The following is a 22092-nucleotide window of genomic DNA, read 5'->3' on the forward strand; positions in this document are numbered from 1 at the left end:
GCTAATCAAGACTCACAGCTTCCAACTGCCTGCCTGAGCACATGGCCTTTCAAACAAACACTCAGCTCAGCACTCCAAACTCCAAACAAACAAACACACACAAGCCCCAAACCCCCAAATATAAGCAGCCACTTACCCCAAGGTGCTTTAGAGCACCTTCAGAGCTCACCTCATAAAAGTGGTTATTTTCAGGATGTAAATAGAAGACTAGGACAGTATTGCAGGTGCAGCATGAAGCCGGTGAGCCCAGCAGTGGTTTGCAGCTGCTCAGGCTCCATGCTGTGCATGCTGTGGTGTCTGCAAGGGCAACCAGAGCACAAGGCTTCATGTGCCCACTGTGTCTGCTTTATGTCCCGGGAGGAGGGAGGCAGAGGGAAAGTGACGACCATTCACAGCAGCCTCCCTGACCAAACAGCCACAAGAAGCACCTGCCTTGGTGCCTTGGTGCCATCCTGGGAGTGCTTCTGGCGACTCTAATACAAAAGAGGCTCTATTGTGTGCAAACATGCTATTTCGCAATATGTTTTGTTTATTCTGGAGCTTCCTGGTAATGTGGATGGGTTTTTCCAGATAGCTTATCTCAGAATACTAACTCTGGAATAAGCTAGTCTGGAATAACTCTGTAATGCAAATGTAATGGTGAAAACCTCTGACTTTCAGAACGGAGGCACCCTGGCCCTTCTCAACTGGAAAGGGAGCCAGAGAGCACAGGCGGGATTTTTCTGGGTGTGCTGTTTAGCCACAAGATGGCACCAAACGCAGCCAGAGGAAGCTTAGTAGTCTGCAGCTATGTACCCAGGTAGTGTAACATGAGCACACATTCAAAACAAAAAGCAGTCAAGTAGCACTTTAAAGACTAGCAAAATGGTTTATTAGGTGAGCTTTCGTGGGACAGCTCCACTTCTTCAGACCATAGCCAGACCAGAACAGACTCAGTATTTAAGACACAGAGAACCAAAAACAGTAAGCAAGGAGGACAAATCAGAAAAAGATAATCAAGGTGAGCAAATCAGAGAGTGGAGGGGTGGGGGGAAGATCAAGAATATGCCATATATGATGTTAGTAGAGGAGCATGAGAAAGTGCCCATGATTCTGTGAGTAACCTGGTTAGGTCCAGTGATGGTATTTCCAGAGAAGCTATGTGGACAAAGCTGGCATCATGTGCCAACAATGCCCAGATGCTTTGTATATTGGACAGACTTCTAACTCCCTTAGACAAAGGGTCAACGGGCACAAAACAGACATCAAAACACTCCAGATCCACAAACCAGTTAGTCAACATTTTAATGGAATGGGGCATTCTGTCAATGACCTCAAGGTATGTGTGTTACTGAAGAGAAATTATTGCACCGTTTTAGAGAGAGAAGTGGACGAGCTGACTTTTATATTCAAATTCAGTGCATTAACACATAGTTTAAATCGTGATGGGAACTTTCTGCGTCACTATAGGGGCTTGTCTGCATACTTGGCTCAATCTAATTCTTGATCTTCCCCCCCACCCCTCCACTCTCTGATTTGCTCACCTTGATTATCTTTTTCTGATTTGTCCTCCTTGCTTACTGTTTTTGGTTCTCTGTGCCTTAAATATTGAGTCTGTTCTGGTCTGGCTATGGTCTGAAGAAGTGGGTCTGTCCCACGAAAGCTCACCTAATAAACTATTTTGCTAGTCTTTAAAGTGCTACTTGACTGCTTTTTGTTTTGATAGTGTATAGACTAGCACGGCTTACTCTCTGTTACTATTCAATGAGCACACATTGGTCTTGCTGGACCTAGGTCACACAAGAAGGGAAATAATGCTTGTATCTATCTGGGATGCCTTGCAGCACACGGCACTAACCTTAGCCACAGCTGGAGAGCTCCTAGTCTGAATGATAAAGGTTTTGCTTATTTCTTTTGCCCACAGAAGAGATATCTGCCTGGCTCTCAGCACACACTCTCCTGTAATGAGCTGAAAGCTGCACAATGCAACAAGCACTAGTCTGCTCCTGTTAAAACAAGAGCTTAATGAGCCCCCGGTTTAGAGCTGCCTGAGGGATATGTGAATCCAGACAGCAATGAAGGTCTGCCCTTCAGCACTTTGACTTGTCAGTTTTAAAAGGGCCCCCACCAGAGCAGGGAAGGAAAGGTCAGGGAGAGGCACAGCAAAGCTGGAGCAAACAGACAAGGACTTACAAAGGAAGACGTCCCGACCTCTCCCACACCCCGCCCCAGTTCCCCCTGATTTCAGGTGACACTCACACAGATGCTTTCAGCAGAAACAAGAGGAAATAAAGGGAACCAACTTCTGGCCTGGGAAGGCATTTGCAAGGCCATGCCATGCAGCCCCCCACATTGGCCGTACCCAGTATGAACGAGAGTAACCCCCCTCCAGTGACAGAGCACCAAAACTAACTGCGCTACCACTACCAGCAATCGAAAAGTAGGGACCAGTCTGGAATTAGCTCCTGCTGGCTCACCCTCAGCTGACTCTGAAGGAGAGGAAGCCACCACCGTAATCTTAACAGTCAGTAGTACCTGAGCCTCAGTGTACCGGGTGGGAGCAGCTCAAGTGCTGGGCACCCATGTGACCATGAGCAGCTGACTTAGGAGCAGACCCAATGCCCTGCTGTCCATTTGCATCTGATACGAAAAGGACCTTTTGTAGCCAGATCCCAGCTAGGCTCTTGCGAGCCTGTTTCTGCCAAACCCCTGGCGTGGAAGTCAGAGGAGAGCAGTTGACTTGTTCTAATACAGCTCCTGCCGCCATTCCAGGCTGAGTTCTTAACTATCTGTATCTCTTTATTTAGTGGAAATTATTTACTCCCAGCCTGGCCTGACGGCTTAGCGGGCCTAAGGGCTTGTGCATGCCACGCAGCAGGTCAGAGCACAGGAGCGCACGCTATAGGCTGGACTAAAGCTCTCCTGCGTGGACAATGTGGATGAGAACTAAATGGTCCATAGTTTTTATTATTAGCATAGTCCTCTTCAGATGGAGCTATATTGACACAAACTAGGAACTTTTAAATTTGTGCCTGCATGCACACATTGGGGCAGGGCAGTCTACAATGCAGCATATTTATACATGCTTCTATTCATACCCCCTGTTCAGCAGGACCTGTTCATTTGAGATGAGATGAGCCGAGCCAAAATCCAGATAATCCAGAGGATGGAAAGGTGTGAGGCTGATGTACCATCTAGCAGGCAGAGCTGAGACCGCCCACTTCTGGACCTGTGTGTATTGGCCGATCAGTTTGCATGTATAGCCAGATAACAGAGGGCTGGGTAAAGGTGGTTCTACTGACTCCAAATTGCAGTCCAACACAGACATAGCCTTAGAGTCCAGAGTACTGGCTTCACCCCTTTACTACATGAATGGTTTACACTCTTGGCTTTATATTGCTAGGCAAGGCTCTGTTTTTCTGCAACAAGTTAGATGTCTCTAGCTTCTTTGAAGGGTGAAATTCCAGGTGCACCTAGCCCTTAATCTGATACCTGACCAGCTGTTTTCATAAAGTTATAAATTTCTCTATACAGTTACAGAAAAAATCCCCAAGGGACGCCAAGGAATAAGCAATTAAAAATCAACTGGCTCTATCCCATGTTATTGTGTACAAATATGTCACATGGTGCCTTTAGGACTCATTGGGAGAGTTCTGTGCAGGTTACGTACTCGTGTATCTATGGCCATATCAATGTTACAGACCCATATTGGTGCAATTACATCGCTTGGGGTGTGCAAAATCCACAGCCCTGCGTAATGTACTTATATCAACCTAACCCTTGAGTAGACAAGGTTGTGCTGACAGGAGGGCTTTTCCCCTTGACACCACTACTGCCTCTCGTGGGAGGTGGATGGGAGATGCTCTGCTGGCAGTGTAGTGCGTGGGTAGAGCCTGTGCCTCCCACAACAGCCTCATGTGGACCTGCCATGCTCTTCTCCCTGGTCCCCTCCTGCAGTTCCCTAGGCTCTGCTCAGGCCCAGGCTGGCTGTGAGGATTGGGCCCTGCTGCCCACTTGGCGCTCACACCACCTGCCAGCACCTTGGGGCTGGAGGCACCGTGGCCATGGTGGGGACACTCCAGGCACCTGGGAGAGAGAGCGGCAGACAGAAAGAGGGGAAGAGCGCGGCCTTGGGCACAAAAGGAGCTTCCTCTTGCGGCCGGGTCACTGGCCAGCCATGGTGTCGCGCCTTAGCTCAGGACTACAGCGTACGCTGCTGCAGCACGGTAGGTCGGACAAGCCACAGGTGTAGGACATTGTCACTGTAGCCAGTGTACAACTGCAGCATCCCCTCCCCGCAGCGTGAGGAAGCAAGCCAGCAGGGAGGGGCCACCTCCAGGCTACTGGTTTACACAAACGAACAGCAAGCACCAAAGTTACCCCCCAGCCATGCAGCTTCCCACTGGGGCTCCAGGGCGGCAGCGTGGAGAGATGCCTCCTCAAGGATGCCACTGCCAGCGGGATAGGACCCCACCTCGCTGTTCCCAGCAGGGAGCAGCAGCAGCTGGGGCACCTCTGTGATGGGGCCAGCAGGAAGTGGCAAGCCCTGGGGGTTGGGGGCTCCATGGCTCCGCATGCTGCCTTTCCCTGCAGGCAGCAGCAGTGTGCACAGAGCCTCTCACCCACACCCCAGGAACTGGGGCTGCTGCTGGCCACTTCCAGGGCACATTGTGGTGCCTCAGGACAGACAGGCACCAGGCAGCCTGTCTTAGTGCTGAGGGCCAGGAGCCACCCAGTTCCACGCTGAGCTCCTCATAGTACACATCTACCCCAAACACTTCTTCACATGCCCCACAGTCCAGACCTTGTACCCTTCCTGCACCCCAACCCTCAGCCCCCTCTCGCATCTCAACTCCCTCATCCCTGGTCCATCCCAAAGCCCTCACCCCCTACTGCACCCCAACCCTTGCCTCAATCTGCAGCCCCCCTTCTGTATTTCAAATCCCTCAGCCGCAGCCTGAACCCCTTCCTGCACCCCAAAACCCATATATCTGGGCTCACCTCAGAAGCTGCACTCCCAACTAGAGCCCTTGCATCCCAACCCTCAGTCCTACCCCAGAGCCTGCATCCCCAGCTGGAGCCTTCACACCCCATTCCCCTCGAGCCTCTGTCCCAGGTCTGAGCCCCACCCTATACTCAGAACTCCTTGGCACCGGCCCACCACATGAATTTTTTATGGGGACCAACATAAAGGTGATGTACCACACACCTTCTCTGTGTCACTCACCTCCTCCACACTGGTGTACAAAACAAAATTCGTTCCTCTTAGGGATGGAAAAATTAGAGGGAACCTTCTCAAGCGCCTAATGTTGCAAAATGCAGGGAAAGAGAATCGAGTCAGTGGAGACACTGAAACAGAAAACTCCTGTCTTGGAAAACTAATGGGAATGGGATGATATTTGCAACTTAACTCCTAGAACCTTTTCTTCCCATACCTGCATAGCAGTGAGCTGGTACCAATCTGAGCTTGTTTCATGGACTTGAACCAATGTGCCACTGTGTAAACAGCACTGAGTGCAGCTAGAATCTCCCCATTCCTCCTCTCCAGTGTTTCTGTACGTCCGTGTCCTCCTTGGAGTCTTCATTGCGCTGAAAGCATCTGAGGCTCTGCACATCCTGCAGCAGAATGCATGAGGTGCTCACAATACTTGCCACAAGTATTTCAAGGTGAACGGGTTCTATGCCAGCCTTGCAATGACGTCTGCATGGGTATGCCATGTAAAAGGGCATGGCAATGCTGTTTGCCGTTGCTTTCAAGTGGGAGGGGGAGGAGATAAGTGCACTATGGGAGGCTGACAAAACATGCCCAGAACCAATTTGTTTTTTTTTTTTTTGTTCTGGTACTTGTGGGTTATTACGAAGACAAAGGTACAACCAACATGTGAGGTACTAACCAATGGAACAGTTCTTCACCAAGTGACTAAATTCAAGTACTTAGGATCCTATATCACATCCAATGGTAGGTGTTCAATGGAAGTGAATGCAGAATTGCTCAAGCGAAAGCATCTGACCTGCATCTGATGAAGTGGGTCTTTGCCCACGAAAGCTCATACTCATAAATTTCTGTTAGTCTATAAGGTGCCACAGGACCCTTCGTTGCTTTTGCAGATCCAGACTAACATGGCTACCCCTCTGATCCTCAAGTGAAAGCAGCATTTCCGAAAATGAGATGCATTCTCACAAACAGATCTTTATCATTGGAGGTTAGGAAAAGAGCGCCGCGAAGTTATGTAGAACCTGTCCTCACGTATGGATGCGAATCAGGACCTATCAGTAAACAAGCTGAGAAGTACGTCGAAGCCACAGAAATGTGGTTTTTGAGAAGGCTGTTGTGCATCCCATGGACGACCAAAAGGATGAATGAGTCTGTCTTAAATGAAGCCAACAGCAAAAGAACACTGTTAAATAGGATAAGAACAAGGCAGGCAAATGTTATAGGCCATATAATTAGAAAGTCTGCACTTGAAACAGGAAAGTATAATGGAAAGCGAGGACGAGGTAGACAACGTGAGAAAATATTGGATAGTATCACTTCATGGTTGCATTGCCACAGTACTGGGGAGATGCTCCAGAGTACTCGTAATAGGCAGGGGTGGATGGCCATGATCGCCTACACTAATCAGCATGGCACGAATGAATTGAGTTGTGGGTACTGACTTCCAGCACCTCGGTGGCTGCAGCCCTGGGACTGGCTGGGAGCTAGGGGAAGGGAGCTGGCTGAATACTGGCTCTTCGGGGTTTTTTGTATCTTTGAAAAAAGCTTCTGTGTAAAAAAGCCCTGCCCAGGATCACCTGCTGCACTGTTTTTGTCTCGCCAGACACTGGGAACTTAACCTAGAATGCAAGGGGGGAGCCAGAATTGTGGGATAGGTACCCACCATGCATTGCTGCCCACCCTACTGGGGCCGCACTCCATCAACTTCATGTGGCAGTGGGGACGTGCACCTCAACTTCAAAAATTGGGTTCTACAGAGTTAACCTCAATAAATTCGACCTAATCTCTCCATGCAGATATTCCCTTAGTCACCTCCCACCCAAGACCCCATCTTTGCCAGGTCCAAGCTTAGCAGAAACCCTGTGCCACCCAGGCTCAATGAAAGGAAAGCTGTGCAAGGATAACCTGTCATTCTAACTGCGTCATAACCCACTGTTCCCCCGGCTCCTGTGGCTGCCCCAAACAGGACACCTTAGCCACGTCTACACGTGCACGCTACTTCGAAGTAGCGGCACTAACTTCGAAATAGCGCCCATCACGGCTACACGTGTTGGGCGCTATTTCGATGTTAACATCGACGTTAGGCGGCGAGACGTCGAAGCCGCTAACCCCATAAGGGGATAGGAATAGCGCCCTACTTCGACGTTCAATGTCGAAGTAGGGAACGCGTAGTTGTTGCGCGTCCCGCAACATCGAAATTGCGGGGTCCTCCATGGCGGCCATCAGCTGAGGGGTTGAGAGATGCTCTCTCTCCAGCCCCTGTGGGGCTCTATGGTCACCGTGTGCAGCAGCCCTTAGCTCAGGGCTTCTGGCTGCTGCTGCTGCAGCTGGGGATCCATGCTGCATGCACAGGGTCTGCAACCAGTTGTCGGCTCTGTGGATCTTGTGTTGTTTAGTGCAACTGTGTCTGGGAGGGGCCCTTTAAGGGAGCGGCTTGCTGTTGGGTCCGCCCTGTGACCCTGTCTGCAGCTGTTCCTGGCACCCTTATTTCGATGCGTGCTACTGTGGCGTGTAGGCGTTCCCTCGCAGCGCCTATTTCGATGTGGTGCTGCGCAACGTCGATGTTGAACGTCGACGTTGCCAGTCCTGGAGGACGTGTAGACGTTATTCATCGAAATAGCCTATTTCGATGTCGCCACATCGAAATAGGCTACTTCGATGTAGGGTTCACGTGTAGACGTAGCCCTTCTGAGCTCCTAGCAGGACTACATCACTACCAGCTGGGAGCTGTGGCAATGGCTCAGCTGAATGGCAGCCAAGCTGGGCAGAATGCAGTCTGTGAAATGAGAGAAACCCATCTGCCCTTTGACAGGCAAATGTTCACATCCAGAGGGAGTCAGGGGAATGCTACTAGTCAAGGTTTCTGCTACCTGGGAATTCCAAGCAGAGCTCTGGTGTGGGGCTCGGCAGGGGGGGAGAGCCAGAGACGGGAGAGGAGGCCCCTTGCAATTCCATTTACCGTCAGGGGATAAGTGTCCCACAGTCCAGTGCCCTGCAGGCTGCCCATAGTGGGCAGTGATTGACATGATCCTGCAGGCCTCATGAACCATTTGACTCACAAGCTACAGAGTGCAATATGCCTTTGTTGCCAGGCATGTTCCCAATCTTGATCGCCTCTTGCCCTCTGCCTGCATCCCTGGGCCTCCCTCTAGCAAACTTATGCCCTTTACCCAATATAAGGCTTTCCCCTATTTCTTCATGTTTTGCTTTCTTTAAATGCAACACCTTTGTACTGCTGCCTTTTGGGTCCTTATTACTCGGCCCATAGTGCGAAAGGAATACCTGGACAGAACTAGCTAATGTACACCAGTATACAGCTAGTTGTCACTTGCTCCCATTACTTCCCTCTGAATTACACCAGCTTTTCCATAGCAAGAAGATTCAGGTTTTCTCATATTTCCTAGGCACACAGCAGCCTCCAGCTCAGCCTGAGGAGTGTATTGCTGTTTGTTACCTGCCCGATCCACCTCATTAAGATCAACATGATTAGAACATTCTGCAAGTTTCTGCACTCCAGAAACATCCAGTTATTCTTCCTCTTCACCAGGCAGTCTGGAAGAGGCAACCACATTTTTTATTCTCTCTGTCCTCACGCGCAGAACCTGGTCAGCGCTCTCCATGGCCAGCCAAGCACCACCTCTGCCATATGTCAGACCTTCTATTGTGATCTCCCAGCTCCAAGAGTCTCCCAGAGTTTTCCTTAGGCTGTACCTTTTAGCTGGTGAGCACCATAATGCTCAACTCTAGAGTTTAAAGGGTTCATCTTTTCTCTTTACACAGTTGTTAGTTCTGTCCCCACTTTCTTTACAAAGAAGGGCAGGTTTGCATTATCCAACCAGGCCTTACACTTGCCTTTTCACTCAAATTATATTCTAACAGATTCCAGCCTGGGAAGCCAATAATACCTTTTGGGTCAAAATAGAATCAGAGAGAACCTGATTGGATTTAAATGCTCCAGGCAGTGAAAATTCACCTCCGCACCACTGGCATCAACCTTTTCTTCACTTGCAGTGAAAGACCTGAGGTCACCATCCTGTCTTGAGGAATTCAAGCTCACATCAAACCTTCCTTCAGTGGCTATTTAGTTTTTAGATTGCACTCATCATCTGGCATCTAGAACCTGGACAATATTAAGTATCCCTTTCCTCCAAGCCCCAGCAACAATCTGAGGGGAAGGTGGTTGGTTTAGGTGCTGTTAATGGGCAGGCTATTTGCTTGGAAGATGGCAAAGCTCATGACTATGTTGATCTCTTCAAAGTTCCAGGTTTCTAGGCCATTGCCAAGCAAGCTCCAACGCCTGGGCCCGTATGTAAGTCTCATTCGAGGGTGACAACTGCATTGCTCCAATGACAAAACACAGCAGCTATGGGAGGTGACAGTGGGTCAAGTGACTTGGGCCAGACCCATGCAAGACATAGAAGAGCACCAAATTCATGAATGATCCAAGCTAAGAGGAACAACAGGCAGTCTGCTGCGAAGCAGTTTGGGTGGGGTTATACGCCAGCTGTCAGCATTAAGGTTGGTGGTTTTCCTCCATCTTTTATTTCCACTTATGCTAACTCATAGGGGACTCCAGTAAAAATTAGGCTGTTCTGTGCCTTCCTAATTCTACAGAGTAACACATCTGAAAGAGCACGATCAGGCTGGGGGTAGAGCAAAGTGTAGTCAAACCAGTCCAGGGCAGATGCCCAAATCTGAGGGATGAGCCAGAGAACAGAAGAACTTGAAAGGGAAAGTGTTTTAAGGTGGGTGTGTAGCTGATTGCATAGCAGGCTTGACTGCACTGTTGCTATGGCAGAGTTAAATAGGGAAGCTCTACAACAACGATGTGAGAGCAGGGGCACTGAGAGGTCTCCATTTACCCATCTCCAGTAGTTCAGTTAATGTTTGTTGTCTGTTTCCATGTATTCTGAATCCTGGTCAGGCCAATGACTCCTAGAAACTAAGACTGGAGCTAGCGGGGCAACAACCTTCTGCTCTTCATACCTTCCGAGGCACGGTGAACATCAGTGTGCTACCTGGACATAAGCACAAACTTGGGTCCCACCATATCAGGAGCCAGGTCTTTTCAGGAAAGCTTTCTTGTGCAGCTATCATAGACAGCGAATGCAATGCCTAGCTCCTATACCTGCTTTCCCCACTCCTGGCTGATCAGGGACCACGATTAGGCATTTAAGCAGCACAGCTCATGACAGCGACTGCTTCAGCATAAAGACTAACAGTAATGAATAAAGAGTAGGCACAGGCCTAAGGTCAAGTGAGCAGCATAAGGAGTATCCCAGGTTGCCTTAGGGGAAGAAAGAGAGTCCCTCACAATCATCCAGAGCAATCCTCCAGGCAGCTCATCTCTATACCACACGGCCATTGGATAGCACGGTTCTGGGATGGCTGCAGTCAGAAGAAAAGGAGAGGATTCAAACAGTGCAATATACTGGGGCCAAACCCCACTGGATGTAGCAGGAGAAAGAGGGAAAACAGGTGACAGGTCTCAAATGTTGTTTAGAAAAAACCCTTTTCTTTGGCTAACAGAGTTTACATTTTGGTCCCAAGATCCCTACATTAATGAGCGATTCAGACACCGAGACCAGCCCTGGCGTGGAGTCTCCAGACTCCAGGCACTGGACATCCGTCCTACAGCAACGACCTCACAAGGAGCCGCAGCTGGGTAGGGCAAGGGAGGGCTGGGCGTGTAGCTGGGGGTAGATTTGGTTCTCCTTGCTGGCTTTGCCTGCCCTGCTAGGCTAATGCGTGACCCCCCTCCTCTTCGCTGTGGGGTTGCTGGCTGGCTTTGGTGGGTACAGATTGGGTGGGGGGTAGAGACCAGTGCTACCTGGAAGCTGAGTGCCTGAGCAGCCACTTAGGAGAGATTCAGGTGCTGCCCAGCTCATTAGCAGAGCACCCACAGCCACTCTCAGCCGGCAGCATGTGCTTCTACTGGTGGTGCACAGCTGCTCACGCCTTGGTGCATACAACAGAATTTATTTCACCCATGCATGGAAAAAATAAAGGGAACCCGGTGGAGACTGTTTGCTCGCTGGCTCTGGGTCTGCCTTGCAACCATGTGGTGGGGCTGGCCTGGGATGTGCCAGCCTACAGGACTGCAAACTGCTTGTTAGTTTTGGCAGATACAGAGCAGGGACTGTGTGCCTGCTGGCTCTGGCTCTGGCTCTGCCTGCCAGCCTGCCATGTGGTGGTACTGGTGCTGGCCTGGTGTGTGGTGGTTGCACATTGGTGGTGAGCCTGGGGTAGGTGGGGACTGTTTGCCAGTTCTGTATCTGCTTCGCCCTGTGTGTGGGGTGGGGGGAGAGCTGGCCTGGTGTGTGCTCTTCCCCCATGGGGTTGCTTATTAGTGTTGGTGGGTACGGAGGGTTGGGCACTGTGTTTGCCTGCTGGCTCTGCCAGGTGGTGGTGGTGGGGATGGCCTGATGTGTGCCTTGCAATGTGTAATGCACCAAACCCTTCCCACCCTTTAGCCTTCAGCCCCTCCTAATCTTACTTCAGCCCTGGCTCCCAGACAAGTTTCTAATGCGCCTTTTGTGCGTGCTCTACAATAGCGCTAAAATAAACAATGAATTTAGAAACCACACATCCCCCGCCCCCCTTTGGAAGCATAGCTTGTTTGAGGCTTATTTGTATGGGGGGGACACCAAAAGGGGAATTGCCTTCTTTGGGGTTTGTCAGCTGGCATCATAGAGCGAAACTGGATGAGGCGCATTTGGAGCTTGTTTGAGACGGGCTGGGTTCTGCAGGTGTTTTATCTCCCGAGAGTCGGTGACACCCAGGCACGGTGAATCCAAGCAGCTTTCTAAGCACATGCAGGTGAGGCAGTTCCTTGTACATCCAGCACCTGATGTATTTACCCTTTCCATCTGCATTCCCTATTCGGTTCCTTAGGAACAGCACAAAAACATTCAATTAGCTGCCCAGAAGTGATGAGATACCCACAAGCCCAGAGGCAGAAGGTTGAGCAATAAGCTTATCTACCCCTCAATCTGCTGGCTCCTGGACTCCTTTGCCAAGTTTAATTAAAATCACTTAATTTAGCACGTAACGAGTTAGGCTGAGGACTTGTGGGTGACAGGAAACCAGACTGGTATGCAAAGGAAGGGCCAAGTCTTTTGCTGGTGGCACTGCAGCATCCTCAGTGTGTTCAGGAGCTGAGGTTTTAACCTAGCAGCTGCAGTTTCCAGCATGAGAAAGGAAGGTGGCTGGGCACTGGAGCTCCCCATAGGATATAGCCACACAGAGCGAAGCTTCACAGCCTAATACTGACATCCGCAACCTGCCTGATGGGCACATTTGTAAACCACACACCAGGATCTCCACTTAGCAGGGGCAGATATTCCCCATTGCAAAGCTCATCCTAGCAGTGCCCACTTCGCCGCCGTGCCTCCACTCTCAGACATTGATGTGAAGCCAAGGTGTCCCTCTTGCTCCTGTCATAACCTTCAATTCTTCAAGAAGCCTCAGAGGCCAAGAATTGAAGCTTCAGGTAACTGAATAATCCTGGCCCCTAGAAGCAGAATTATCACAATGAACAACTGAATTTAGCAGCATGTTAAACTCCTGCTTCAGGGCAATCTCCAGCAAAGAGACTACTGTGGGGGGCAACTTGCCCCCCCCCCCCCCCGTTTGTTACTACAGGCTTCTGACACCTTCCTCAGAGGCATCCCATGCTGCCAGGGCCAGACCTCCCCCCAAACTTTATGGAAAATGGGTTATGAATATAAACATGCATAACTTAGGTAACAAGAGGCAGTTTATCCAAAACATCTCACATTTTACATGGTATAATCTGCTGTATCAGTAAATTCTTGTTTTGCACGTGTCATTTTTGTGGTTGAAGTTATAAGTATTGTCTCCATATTTGGTCTCTGTGAAGACCTCACCAGGTGGTGTGGCTACCCTGTTGCTAGGGAATGGCTTGTGAGAAGACAGCAGTACTTAGCCTGCAAAAAGGCCTTTAACGGGGGTCCATCCACATCTGAAGAACTTCGCTGTCTATGTTCGGACAGGCAAAAAGGCAGTGGCTGTTTGCCTATGAAGGCCAAGGCCAGGTGATTCACTCAGGTGACAATCTCCATTTTCAGCTTGCTTTCACACAGCAAGAACAATGGTATTCCCTATATAGGGGCAAGAGTATAAAGAGGGACCTGGGGTTCCTCCATCTTTGTCATCAGTCTGTCTGGGAAATTGCCTGACACATGCTAAGGAGAAACAGACAAGCTTTTTAGGGAAATGAAGACCCTGATCATTGCTGACATGAAACTTTCACTTAAACAGCTCTGCTTTTCTTTTATTTTTTTCTTCTTTAAATAGGGTAAAGACTCATAAGCAGTTTGATTCTGAGGGGACTAGAGCTAGCTATGTGTTTTCTTTTATTTTAATTTGGTATCTCACTTTGATCTGCTTGTTTTTACCCATACCCACTTAAATCCTACTGTTTTGCTTAATAAGTCTTTTGTTTATAATCAATCCCAGTGTAAGTGTGAGGATTACCCACTGTGTCGATCTCTCTTTCATTGATAGAGGGACTTACCTAATGAGCCCTCCCTGTGCAAATCCTTTGCACAGAGATATGGATTTATTTGAGGTTTTGCTCCCTTCTGGAGGTTAATTTCCCAAATGCTGTGCCCTAGAACTGCACCTTACCGGAGCTGTGGTGGATCAGTGTCTACATTGGTCTCCGGGGGAGCAGTAACCACAACTCTGTACCCTGGCTGGGGAAGACTAGAGGGTCTGGCTCAGCAGGACAGGGGAGTGGGAAGCCCCAGAGGACAAGAAGGTGGGTGTCAGTGGCCTGATCAGCACACTGGGGAACATCAAGTGGTCTTCCATGACCACCCCCTCATCACATTGGCCCCTGGCAAAGATATGACATTGGTCTAGAAGAGGGTCAAAAACTCCTGGTCCGCAGCAGTGTCACACTGTAGCCCAGCAATACCAGTGGGCTGGGGGGAGGGGAAGAAGAAAAGAGGCTGTTGGCATCACCCAAGCCTCACCCCTTCTCCCACCACCCCTTCCCCCACACCCCATAGCACCCTGTTCCCAAAGGGACACAGTCTCAAGAATTGCCAAGGGGTCTGATGTGGGGCAACAGCAGCTATTGCTTCCCAGATGCCAGTCTGAGCCCAGAAAGTGGGGTTAGCATTTATAACTGTATCAACATATGTATTGTTTATTTATTCCTTTATGTCTCAAGGCTATATCAGATTGTACCTATGGAAAACACCTCCTAGAAGGTGCCACCTGACATTCCTAAAGCCTAGGAAATGGAATTTAACCTATCTTCTATAAAAGAAAACTTAAGGGTGAATACAAAGGTATTATCATGTAAACCTGAGCCATGGGCAGAGGACTTATGCAATCTTTTAGATGTCTGACTTATTTGCGCTCATTATGTCTTGCTGCTAGCATCTGCCCAGGGGTCTTGGGGATCAGCCAGTCCCTTTGCTTCCCTCCATCCATTGGCACCCTATCAAATTTATTGTAATCAGCTGTGTCAGGTTCAGTGAGCCTAATCAGGAAAGTGACACTTTACCAGCTGTGTGTAATAGACCTTGTGCCAGAATCTATACAGTGTCAAACTTTTGTTCCTTTAAAGTGTCAGCAAATAAGCATCCTGGGGAATGTCACCCATAAGCCGTGTCTACACGTGCACGCTACTTCGAAGTAGCGGCACTAACTTCGAAATAGCGCCCGTCATGGCTACACGTGTTGGGCGCTATTTCGATGTTAACATCGACGTTAGGCGGCGAGACGTCGAAGCCGCTAACCCCATGAGGGGATGGGAATAGTGCCCTACTTCGAAGTTGAACATCGAAGCAGGGCACATGTAGCCGATCCGCGTCTCGCAACATCGAAAAAGCGGGGTCCGCCATGGCGGCCATCAGCTGAGGGGTTGAGAGATGCTCTCTCTCCAGCCCCTGCGGGGCTCTATGGTCACCGTGGGCAGCAGCCCTTAGCCTAGGGCCTCTGGCTGCTGCTGCTGCAGCTGGGGATCTATGCTGCAGGCACAGGGTCTGCAACCAGTTGTCGGCTCTGTGGATCTTGTGCTGTTTAGTGCAAGTGTGTCTGGGAGGGGCCCTTTAAGGGAGCGGCTTGCTGTTGGGTCCGCCCTGCAACCCTGTCTGCAGCTGTGCCTAGCACCCTTATTTCGATGTGTGCTACTTTGGCGTGTAGACGTTCCCTCGCAGCGCCTATTTCGATGTGGTGCTGCCCAACGTCGATGCTGAACATCGACGTTGCCAGCCCTGGGGGACGTGTAGATGTTACTCATCGAAATAGCCTATTTTGATGTCGCTACATCGCAATAAGCTATTTCGATGTAGGCTTCACGTGTAGACGTAGCCATAAAGGGTATGAGATCTCAGTCTGTGGCAGTAAAGTACACAGGCACATTGGCAGTGTGTGTCACCTCTGGAAAGATCTATAGTCTGACAGCAAAGGACTGACCATGTCTCTCAGTGGTGGTCTTGTACAGCCCCTGGGGGAAGATACACATTTGACATTCACCCTTAGAAGTCCATGAAGCTGGAAAAATGACCAAAGCAAGATTTACCATACCAATAAGGACTGCTGATTTAAGATTATCCAGAACCATGTAGTCCCAAAGTTAAAGAATGATAAATACATTAACAGGGAGCACAGTCCCAGAATCAGACACTCCAGGATCCAACAAGACAGTGATTAACTCAGTTTCACAATCATGTACTCTGAAGTACGACAAAACCAAACATCCTCACTAGCTTAAGGAAGGCAAAGAGAACGAGCAGAAGTGTCCATGGATTGTTCACCAAGAAGACAGTCAGACTTCAGATTGTTTTTGAAACTCTGGAGTGCATGCTTTCTGACCTTCAGGAGATGGGTCTGCTGCAGCCTGTGCTTTTAAGCACCACTCTCATGCTTGTACATAGTCAAGGCAGAAATGACAGCCAGTTGTGTCCAAGAGAGACTTTAGGTCCTTAAGATCAATGTAAAATGTTCTACACCTGAACACTTTTTATGGGTAGATATCTTGCTAGTGATCCTGAAAGAACTACCTGTTTTGGGAGACCTTAGTGTGCCTGGATCAAACTCATCCATTGCAAAGGAAGACATACTTTTTGCTTGCAGATTTTCATTGGCTAAGCCCCTTTCCGCTGTTTAAACGTTTCCTGTTCTGCATCAATTCTTGTGTCACTCAACAAAATGGAATCCAATGTCTCCAGATCTTCCTTTTGTCATGTTTTCCTACCACCAGATATGACTTTTCTTGCATTTGGCTTGAGTTTTCCCAGAGCCTACCCTACAGTCTTTCTATTTACACATATCCCTGTTAATGGCTGCACAGCCAACATGGAGCAACATGTCTGAGAAGCATTGCAGGAACATGTTTCAATTAGTAATAATTTAAGCACAAACACCTTTTCCATGTTTACTCTTCAGCATAAGCCTTTGATCATGAAGCAGCCAGACATGGTTGTAAATATAAACATTTTTGATTCATTACCAGACCAGCTAGACTGGTCTTTGATTTACAATCATCTCCTTTTGAGGCAAGTACCCGTTTTACTGCCCCTTCTTTATGCCGCACACAATCTTGTCGACTGTCAGCTGGGAATTCAATATAATTGGGATTTAAATTTCAGTTAGCATGCTTGGGTAACAGATGGTAATTCCCAATGCCACACTGTCCTCCCAAACCTTCTTTTAGGTAAAATGCTTGCAGGCAACAGAAAGCCAACACCATTTTATCCATCTTTTCTTCCTTCAACGTAGCTAGCCTCCTCAGCATGGAATTCATGCTTTCTGATACGTTTGTAAGTCTGCAGCTTTGCCCACCTGCCCCACTGTCTTCCAACAGCCATTTTGCAACCTGCCAGAGACTCAAGATCACCATCCCCTTTCCTTACTGCTGAGTGGGAAGGGCATTCCTGCTATATCCCACAATGTGGGAATGGCTGACACTAAGTACCACTGCCCTCAGCAATTTCAATCAATGCTTCCATCATATAACTAGAGGCCTCAGGGCCACATCTGGCCTAGCACATCATCTCATTTAGTGTGCAACTGTGCTTCAGACCCACTACACATGGAGCTGGGCCACAACAGCCGTACAGGCCCAGCAAGGAGCATCCACAGACTGCCTGTCTCAGCTGCAGCATGCAGGACAAGCCAGAACAAAGGATACTCCTCAGGGAATTCTGCACCTCTGCACATACACAGATTTTTTGTCCAGATTTCTTTGCTTCTCTGCAGAAAAAAGAAAAAAAGGACTTTCTGACAAGGAAGGAAAGCAATCACGCGCTCCTCCCCAACAGCATGGGTGCATCATTTCAGGTGCCCAGAGCAGCCAGCAGAGAAGTAAATCACCCTTGGTGGGGTGGGTAGGGCTAGGGAGACCCATGCCATTGGCTCCCACTGTGCACCAGGCTCAGCTGCTAGTCCCTGCTGGGAGGGAGGCAGAAGAGGACAGGACTACAAGGAGCAGCCAAGCCTAGTAGTCTGCCCAGTTGCAGGAAGCATCTCACTCCATCCCATCTCCACTCTGCTTCCCCCATGTACCCAAGCGCCACTCCATACCCAGATGCCCTTGTCCCCATTGCAGCCCCACTCCTCCTGCATTCAGACTCCCACCCCTACATCCAGACTGCCCTCTGCTGAGCTCCCACACAACACCCCATGCAGGCGTTCCCAGTTCGTTCTGCAAGGGATGCCCCTAGACACCTGAACCACTGTCCTGTAAAGTCCCTGCCAGCTGCACCAAGACTTTCACGCCACCAAGCCCCACTTCCCCAGCACTCAGATCGCCTCTGCTAAGCCTGAGCCCCATCACACAGCCCCCATTGCTTAGCTCCAACCACTTTCACCTGGACCCTCCTTGCTTAGCCCCATTGTTCCTGTACTCAGAACCTCCTTTACATCCCGCTCCACCTCACTCCCAGACCCACCTGCACCCAGACCTCTCTCAACCCACATCTGGATTGCCTCCCCCCCACCCACTTGCATCCTACTGGATGGGCCCTGCCTGTCTACACCTGGTCCATCTGGCGCAGAGGGTCAGGACTCTGAGCTTTTTCTGGGGCAGGCCCAGCCCACACGCTGTGTCAGGACTGGGTACAGCCTCATCACTGAGTCCCTGTCCCAAGAAGGAGGGCAGCTGCAGGCAGACCTCCCACCTCCATGCAGCCATTGGCCTGTGCTCCCACTGCCACGTCGCAACCACCACATTTCTTTTTTGACAAATAACATGGAGACTTAGAAAGCTGTGCACAGACATTGTCCTTGTTTTGGTGCAGAATTTCCTCAGGAGTAAAGAAATGTGTGCAAACTGCACACCTGACCAGGAACATGCATGGCAAGGTGGCAATGCAACCCCTTCATACATGCCAGGAGTAAGCACAGCAAGTCAGCCAGGCCTGTCAGCATATGCTCACTCAACCCAGTCCCAGCTGGGAGCATCTGCTCATTTTCATGGCAGCTTAGAAGTGCTGATCAAAGGCACTCAGAGTGAGAGACGGACTTCCGGTGTGGTCAACACCTGCGCACACCTGGCCAGCCCCAGGCCAACCACACTGGTAGACATTAGTTGCAAACTGGAGGCATGGTCAGGAACAGCACAAAACAGTCTGGCCTAAGAAGGTGCAAGTGGCAAAGTACAGGGCTGTCCATAGACCACAGAGGAGAAGCTAATCCAACCGCCCAGGTCCAGCTGGCAAAACCCCAGCCGCATAGCCGCCTCTTCTCCTCTGCCCCTGCAAAAGGGGTGCCGGTTCGGTGACGGTGACAAGGTCTGGACACTTCCACGCTCAGCGCCTGCCAAGGCAGTCGCTGGGCTGGTGAGTGCGAACCCGCATTAACTGGAATTCACCAGCCAGCGACAGCTCTGGCAGGCTGATTTCTGACCAGCCCTGGGCTTCCAAGGCCAGGTAGCGCCAGGTGCCCCCTGCTGGCACTGAAAGAGGCACAGGGCTCGAACCTTTCCCGAGGCGAGCCCGGTGGTGCCCGGCTAGGAAGTGCCCTGCCCGGAGCAGAAGCGGCAGCTGGAGGCCAGGCTGGGCCGGGGCGGATGGCCACTGGGCACCAGGGGGAGCCCCGGCGGGCAGCGCAGCGGTGCTAAGGACGGGCCTCCCCACCCCACCGCACGCCCCCTCCCTGGCTGAAGCGCCCCCCGGGCCCGGCCCGGGCCCGCACTCACCCAGCGCCGCCAGGCCGCGCACCCCGCCGCGGGGCAGCGCCCGCGAGTCCAGCAGCTGGTACCAGCCGTTGGGGTAGGGGGGCGGCAGCTCCCCGGCCCTGCGGCTGCGGCTGTGGCTGTGGCGCGCCCGGCGGGCGGCCTGGCGGCGGCTGCAGCCCGGCTCGGGCAGGTAGCCCACGCGCTCCGGGGCGCGCCGCACCGCCAGGGGCCGGGTGCACAGGCGCACCAGGGCGGCGCCTCCGGCCAGCAGCAGCAGCGGGGGCAGCGCGCGGCCCCAGCCCCCGGCGGGCAGCAGGAGCAGCGCCCCGGCGGCGCACAGCGGCAGCAGCAGCCAGAGCCCCATCGCGCCGGGCCCGCCCGCTCGCTCGCCCGCCCGCCGCCTTTATAGCTCCCCCGCCGGCGGGGCGGGGCGGGGCGGGGCGGCTGCTGCCCGCCCGGCCGGTCCCACGGCAGAGCGCGGGGGCAGCGGGCTCTCCGGGCGGAGCCGCTCGGCCCCACCGCCTGTCCGGGCTGGCGGCACTCGGGCTGTCCCTGGCCGGGTCGGAGATCAGGGCCTGGGCCCGGCTGCCCGGAGGGGGCTGCATGTCCCCTGCTCGGAGTGGTGCCGGTCATGCACGGGGCTTACAGGCTGGGTCAGTGGCTCTCAGCGCCTGCTCTGTGCGCCACTGCTTCCCGCGCTGGCCCTGCCCGCCTCCTCTCCCTCGCCTGAGCAGGGGCGGGTCTGCAGCCCCAGGCCTGTGGCAGGCCGAGCGCACTGGCTGTGGCCCTCTGCTGTGACCCCTCACCAAGCAGGGGTCGTTCTTCTTTGACCTACATGCACACGAGGGAGAAGTGACTGGCCACAGCCACCATCCAGCGCTCCGCCCCTCTCAGGGCTCTTCCTCCCACCTGCTGCTTTGGGTTCGGGGATCCTGTCCACAAGGAAGCAGAATGAGAGGATCTCCTTCTTCTTGGCGGTCACTCGATAACAAGCAGGACGTCTTCCTGTCACCCCCGTGGGTGTCTGCTGATGGCTGATCAGCCCAATTGTGGAGGCAAAGATCTGATCACAGAAGGAGCAGCTGTTGGTAGCTGTGGGAGGGACACGGGGCAGTTTCTGATGCTCTTTTCTTCTCCACCTGTCCTCGTCTGCACTGCGGGAGGACCTCTCAAACTGCCCCACCCCCTCACGGATCGCCAGTCTCCACTGGGGACGGTCTTGGGCAAGGTTCTCCCAAGCGTAGACGCCAATGCTGCACTTTTTCATGTGTGCCTTCAGCATGTCCTTGTATTGCTTCTGCTGGCCCCCAACGCTCCTCTCTCCTTCCTCCAACTCAGAGAACAGAATCTGTTTTGGGAGGCACTGATCAGACACCCGGCCCATGCGAGCAGTCCAGCGAAGTTGTTGGCTAATGTTCATGCACCTGTCCTCCCAAGAGATGTTTAAGATTCTCCTGAGGCAGCATGGATGATACTGTTCAAGTGCCTTCAGATGACACTTGTATGTTGTCCAGGTTTCACATGTGTACAGTAGTGCTGGAATAACTATGGCACAGTATACAAGGAGCTTTGTCCTGGCGTAGATGTGCCCGTTTTTGTCTGAGGTGGGCAAAAGCAGAGCTTGCACATCTCAGGCAATGTTGGATTTCTGCATCAATGTCGACTTTAGTGGAAACGCAGCTTCTGAGCTATGGGAAGTGCACCTCTGGGCTGCTTCCCACAATTAGTCTGCACAAGAACTGGGGCAGCCCAGGCACTGTCTCATCCTGTCTGTAGAGCACCCAGCACAGTGGGGCCTTCCCTTAATACAGCCCACCTTTCCCTACATCTTGGTAGAGGCTTGTGCCTGCGCCTTAACCTCTAGCCTAGCACTGCCTTCCTCTCTCCCCTTTTGTGTCCCAGCCATTCTCCTTTCCTTTAAACCATGGGTGTCCACACTTTTGGCTTGCCTGGGCCACACTGAGTGAAGAGGAATTGTCTTGGGCCGCATATAAAATATATAATATAGTTAATGTATATAAATCACATAATAGTGTCAAAAGTTTACGATCTTGTGGGGCTGCATTACTAGCTGTCCAGGGCTACGTGCGGCCCGCGGCCCGCGGGTTGGATACGCCTGCTTTAAACAGACAGCTTACCTTCCCACCTCTGCTGTAACAGCACCCCTGAAAACTTGCTGGTCTGCTGTGCCTGCAGCTCTGGACACTGCAGAGTGGGTGCTTCTCAGTGGGGAAGGGTTTGTCCCTGGGCTGTTTCCCACACCTTTTCAGACTGACACGGCTTCACTTATATCTCTTTCTCCAGATTCCAGGATCCTGCACCTCCAGGTTATTTTTCACGCTGGGTATGTGTTGGAACAAGCAACTCCTCTGTGTTGCCAGCCTTGTGTCATGTTTACTGGCATGAAGATGAGAGGTTGCAGTCCCAGTAGAAAAAGTAGCACTGACTGCTTGTAACATCCTCACCAGTGGAACTCATCACCTTTCTAGTGGGCTGGAAGTTTTCATAGTTGTGTAAGGTTGGCTCCTGGGGAATTCCCTGTGGGACTGAGCCCAGGGCCTCTGGCTACAAAACCATGTCTGTTGTTGCATGCTTGCTTTCCATGCCCCTGCGTGATTGAAGTTATAATGCATCTGTTTGGAGCGCTCTGGGCTGAGCCTAGTGGCCTTTTATGCCAGGTTGGAAGCTTCCTAATAGGCTGTACCTTTGCTTGCTAATCTCTTTGGCTCCCTTGTTGGGG

The 22092-nt window shown here is 51.4% G+C and overlaps 1 protein-coding gene across 1 annotated transcript in view; it reads right to left on the reverse strand.

Annotated features, from left to right (window-relative positions):
* The window catches only part of LOC142024111 (cholesterol 7-desaturase nvd-like), a 36379-nt gene extending 16663 nt beyond the window's left edge, over positions 1–19716 (reverse strand). Inside the window, exon 1 of the mRNA XM_075015846.1 lies at positions 19374–19716. Within this exon, the coding sequence (XP_074871947.1) occupies positions 19374–19716 (343 nt within the window). The remainder of the gene's footprint in view (positions 1–19373) is intronic.
* Positions 19717–22092: the final 2376 nt, after the last annotated feature.

Source organism: Carettochelys insculpta, chromosome 21 (genome assembly GCF_033958435.1).
Source record: "Carettochelys insculpta isolate YL-2023 chromosome 21, ASM3395843v1, whole genome shotgun sequence".
NCBI lineage: Eukaryota > Metazoa > Chordata > Testudines > Carettochelyidae > Carettochelys > Carettochelys insculpta.